Below are 4,965 nucleotides of genomic sequence, written 5' to 3'. Positions count from 1 at the left end.
GGGGGAAATTCAGCCTGTTGTTTCCCACTCTGAAGAGACCAGTTTTCGTCCTTTAAAAGTTCTAAAATGTCTATGCTCTCAGATTTTTCAGGGTCCAGTTTAGGAACTACAGGTCAATAGAATAAAGGGAGCCTTGGCTTTGTTCCACATGTTGTAATTAAGAGACAATTGAATCCCTATTTCTTTAAAAGATTGGGAGAAATAATAGTATTTCTTCAATTGCAGAGTAGTAAGCAGATAAAGAGGTAGGTATTTTACATATTTAGGGACAGGGCTGTGATTAGAACTCAGAATTGTGGAACTTTAACCTCAGAACAAGTAGCCACCAGGAAGGGTGTGCCTCCTTGGTTTAGCAAGGTTCATTCCTGAAGTAAAATCCGATTCTGCCTCTTTTCATGCACTTCTGCCCAGTGATTCAGAGAGGAGGCCTGGCCTAGAGCCCAGAAAAGATAGAGGAGAAAGAACTTTAATCCTAAATCCCAGAGGCTTCTATCTCTGGGTGGGAAGAGAGGAGAGGCTCCTTTGGTTCTAGGTGATGAGTTGCAGTTCGTTTTTTGTGAAAGAACTTTTCTTCCTCTCCTATTCCTTAAGATGACCTAAGCAGTATTTCTTAAAGCAAATTTTGGTGGGAGATAAAAGACCATAAAGGGTCAAGACTGTCTTGGCTGTCATAGGTCCAGGGATACATGCTATTTTGCCCTGGCCAGACTTGGGGGTGACTAGTAGGCAGCAGTCATGTTTGGTTATGTGATGTCTTGCTCAGAGAAAAGGCAAAGAAGTTGGAGCACATGTCCTCATTCATGCTGCAGACAGCTGAGTCCATACCAATGTGACCTTTTCCAAGCCACTCTCTCCCTGTGTTTCCTTGATTGAGCAAGAAGAGATAAGTTCCTAGAGGAATATAATATTTAAAACCTCCTTATTCTTTACTCCATTCTGCTTGTTAGAAGCTGTAGCCAGTAGGCAAGAGAGCCATTACTCTGCTTGTCCAGAAACATTTCAGTGTGATTGGCTTGAATTGCTGCACCTTTCTGCCCTGTGCATCCTTCCTGGATAACTCTTAACTGTGCTATCTAACTGGATCCCTCTGCAGTAGCACAGCCCAGTGGGCTGCCATCTTGAACAGTAGAAAATTGGGTCTTTTGTTTTCTTCCTCAGGAGAACTATGATGATCCTCACAAAACCCCTGCCTCCCCAGTTGTCCACATCAGGGGCCTGATTGATGGTGTGGTGGAAGCTGACCTTGTGGAGGCCTTACAGGAATTTGGACCTATCAGGTACTGGGCTCATAGACCAGGGATAGGTCTTCCAAAGAAGTGCCTTCTTGATACCTGTGTGTCACTAGTTTCTGGTTTGTCATCCTTATTCAGGGCCAAACAGTTATCATTCTTTCACTCAGCAAATATTTTATTGAAGTCAGGCATGGTGGTGCATACCTGTAATCCTAGCACTTAAGAGGCTGAGGCAGGTGGATCACCATGAGTTTGGGGACATCCTGAACTACATAATGAAAATCTTTTTTTTTTAAAGGGCAAATGTCTAATGGATATTTGACATATGCTAGGTCCTGGGAATGTAAATATGAACAAAACTGTTCTGGATTTCTCCTGAAAGTTGCCTCCTTCAGTGATTAGCTCTGTGATAGGGTTGGTCCCAGGGTTTATGGGAGGTATCTTACTAAGTTAAGTAAGGAGAGGGCAGGAGTATATCCCAGAGGAGATAGTGATTTTTTAACTACCTGTGATACAGCGTGCTGGCATCTGGAAACCATGAGTGGGTTCCAGAGGAAGATACTGTCCTTTGTTTCCATTCCCCTGAGAGTATTGAAACCTGTGTTCTCTCTACAGCTATGTGGTGGTGATGCCCAAGAAGAGACAGGCACTAGTGGAATTTGAAGATGTGTTGGGTGCTTGCAATGCAGTGAACTACGCAGCCGACAACCAGATCTACATTGCTGGTCACCCAGCTTTTGTCAATTACTCTACCAGCCAGAAGATCTCCCGCCCTGGGGACTCTGATGATTCCCGGAGCGTCAACAGTGTGCTTCTCTTTACCATTCTGAACCCCATCTATTCCATAACTACGGTTCGTGCCAGCAAGCATTTCTATAGGCTCCTCTGAAATCTTGCTTCTTTTCTTGGCCCTGTTCCTTGAGCCAAATGACCTGCTATGGCCCTGTCATTTTGCCTGTGTTTGCTTTTACAGGATGTTCTGTATACTATCTGTAATCCTTGTGGCCCTGTCCAGAGAATTGTCATTTTCCGGAAGAATGGAGTCCAGGCCATGGTGGAATATCCTTTGTTGAGAAACAGGTGTTCTTTTCGGTGGAGATGTCACATGGCTTGGCAGAGGAATATTTGAGTTAGCATGCCATGAACCAAATGCCCTTACAGAGCCTACTGTCTGACAGGGAAGATGGAGACTTGTATCATGATAGTGTAAATCTTAAGAGTAGAATGCTGTGAGGCATATGAGGAAAGGAGTATAAATGGGGGTCTGAGATAAAGGGGAACCCTAAGACCTGAGGACTGTACATTGGCTGGCAAGTGGAGAGGCTTTTGTTAGAGCTGATGGAGAAGGTCACTAGGATGTCCTTGGCAGTGGTCCAACTCTTCGGTAGGAAGCCCCTGATGGACTTTAGGGTATGATCTGGTTACTATTTCAGAAATAGTTCACACTTAGGTAGAATAAGAGAGGTCTGTGACAAAGGTGACCTGGCTTGGGGTGGTGTCTGAGAAGGTTATTACCATCTCTGCTGGTGGCTGGAGAGAGCTCTGGTGGAGACAGCACTCCAGTTGATCTCCACATCTGACCTCTGACGTGGAGCTTTGGGTGGTAAGTGGGCTTAAAAGCTCACGTCCACCGTAGGCTGGGTGCTGGTTTGTTGTCACACCTTTCTGGAATGACCTACAGTCCTTAAAAGAGCTGTCATCACAGGACTTTCTTTAACCTAGCTCACATTTGACTCTGTGCAAAGCGCCCAGCGAGCCAAGGCTTCGCTCAATGGGGCTGACATTTATTCTGGCTGTTGTACTCTGAAAATCGAATATGCAAAGGTAGGCCTAGGAGCTAATTGCCCCTTCACCAGCTTCCAAGTGAGATCAGGCATGGCCCATCTCAAGCTTTGTCTTGTCCTTGCAGCCTACGCGCTTGAATGTGTTCAAGAATGATCAAGATACTTGGGACTACACAAACCCCAACCTCAGTGGACAAGGTAATCCCGCAGCCACTTTGTTCTAAACACACCTCCCTCACCTCCACTCAACTAGCGCACTTCATAAATCCGGGCTCAGGGTTATGTAATGCCATTGGGCTCCTATGGACATGGGTGAAAGCATCAGGTTCAGTTCTTGGAGAAGACACCCAGTGATAGATGGCAAATGAGGGGCCTCTGGGTCCTACTGCTTGGGGCCTTCTAATGCTGCGGAAGGTACAATTGAGGCCGAGGCTTGGATGGGGTGGGGAGCAGGGCCTCACTGAAGATGAAGCAAAGGGGCTTAGCAACCAGTAGCAGCTCCCAAACAGATTTTGTTGCTTTCCTTTTAGTACCTGTTTAGAGTCATTGGTTCTCTTCCCACTGGGCTGGGAGTGGTCCTCTGCCGTGGAGAGGGGTCTGATTGTGGGGATGACAGGTGGAGGAGGTGGTAAGGGCTCCTGGGCTCTTGCAGCAGAGTCTTTGAGCAAATTGACCTTGTGGAGGTCAGACACTCCGGATCGGACCAGGGCAGACATGCCTCGCCTCAGTTGTAGAGGGCACTCAACATCTCTTCAGGGGGTCGAGATGGACAACCCCCTTCCTAGTGTCTGTCAAGAATGGTTTGCCTTTGGTAGGCGGGAGAGGTGGAGGATTGCCTTTGAAAAACAGCGGCACTCCCTCTGAAAATCAACAAGATCGTCCATCTCTTGGTCTGATTCATCGGACTAGGCCATGGGCTGAGGGAGGCCATGGGCTGACATCACGAGGCTCTGGGAGGCCACAGGCCCCCACTCCCAGGCAGGCAGGTAGGCCTGTCTTGCTTGCCCTTGCAGCTGGGAAGAAGTGGCAGGGTGGGCTAGTCTCTTCCCAGGACCCTCACAATGGGCCCTGCGGGCCTGGCTGCTCCCTCCAAAGGTCAGAGGCAAATTGGTGACCAAGTGAATGTACCAGAGCGGGCAATGGCATTACATGACTGACTGCTAACAGAAACATGGCAACCAACTATTTCTTCTCCAAGGAACATAAATAGAAGATGTGCAGACCGGCAGGGGCTAGTGGCAGGGGCTGGCTGTGCATTGGTTTTGATGCCTCTCAGCTTTGGCCACCCTGGCGCTGGGGCCAAAAAAACGAGGGCTGATGAGGTGACCTGGAGTGAGGGCGGTGCTTCGCCACCCCCTCAGGAACCATACTTCAGCGGCTCTGCCTCTGCACATTGCTCACCAACACACAGGGTAGAAAACCACTAGTTCTTCCTGGAGAAAACAGAACATGCAGCCTCCACCACGTCCCCAGAAACAGCCGCAGACTTGAGCTCACTACATCAAGAACACCACACCGCGCTCCAAGGAACAACTACAAGTACAGAGACAGAGGCAGACAGAGACAAAGAGAAAGAGACGCAACATGGCAGCAGACACTGCTTTTTTATTAAACATTAAAAAAAAAGGCAAAATGCAAGCAAACTTGAACCCGAGAATGTACACAGAAGTAGGAAACACAGAGAACAGAGCTCTCCCAGCCAGCCAGCGGTGCTCTTTTCGGAGAACGTTTCATAGACTGAAGTAGATTCCATGGGCCTCCAAGACAATAGGATCCTCTCTCCATTCCTCGCCATATGGGTTTTGTTTTTAAGTCCTTTGGTTTGGGGAGGGCCTTCTTTTTTCTTTTCGGTTTTGATATTTTTATTTTTTCTGCAGTCATCGGCTGCCAACATAATCTGCACCAACTGGAGATCAGAAAAAAAAATGCTTAAGCCACAACAGCAAAAA

At 47.6% G+C, this 4,965-nt stretch overlaps 1 protein-coding gene across 2 annotated transcripts in view; it reads left to right on the top strand.

Moving 5' to 3' along the window:
• Nucleotides 1-955: 955 nt before the first annotated feature.
• The window catches only part of Hnrnpl (heterogeneous nuclear ribonucleoprotein L), a 10,069-nt gene continuing 6,059 nt past the window's right edge, over nt 956-4,965 (top strand). The window contains exons 1-5 of one of the 2 annotated variants that reach the window (XM_010632831.3): nt 956-1,277; nt 1,848-2,085; nt 2,206-2,291; nt 2,960-3,056; nt 3,142-3,214. In XM_010632831.3, coding sequence (XP_010631133.1) covers nt 1,861-2,085; nt 2,206-2,291; nt 2,960-3,056; nt 3,142-3,214 — 481 coding nt within the window. In that variant the 5' untranslated portion in view covers nt 956-1,277; nt 1,848-1,860. The remainder of the gene's footprint in view (nt 1,278-1,847; nt 2,086-2,205; nt 2,292-2,959; nt 3,057-3,141; nt 3,215-4,965) is intronic. The other variant, XM_010632832.3, reaches the window with a different exon arrangement.

This window comes from Fukomys damarensis, unplaced genomic scaffold (genome assembly GCF_012274545.1).
Source record: "Fukomys damarensis isolate Sample0158 unplaced genomic scaffold, DMR_v1.0_HiC HiC_scaffold_19, whole genome shotgun sequence".
NCBI lineage: Eukaryota > Metazoa > Chordata > Mammalia > Rodentia > Bathyergidae > Fukomys > Fukomys damarensis.
This window is presented reverse-complemented; position numbering and strand designations above follow the sequence as displayed.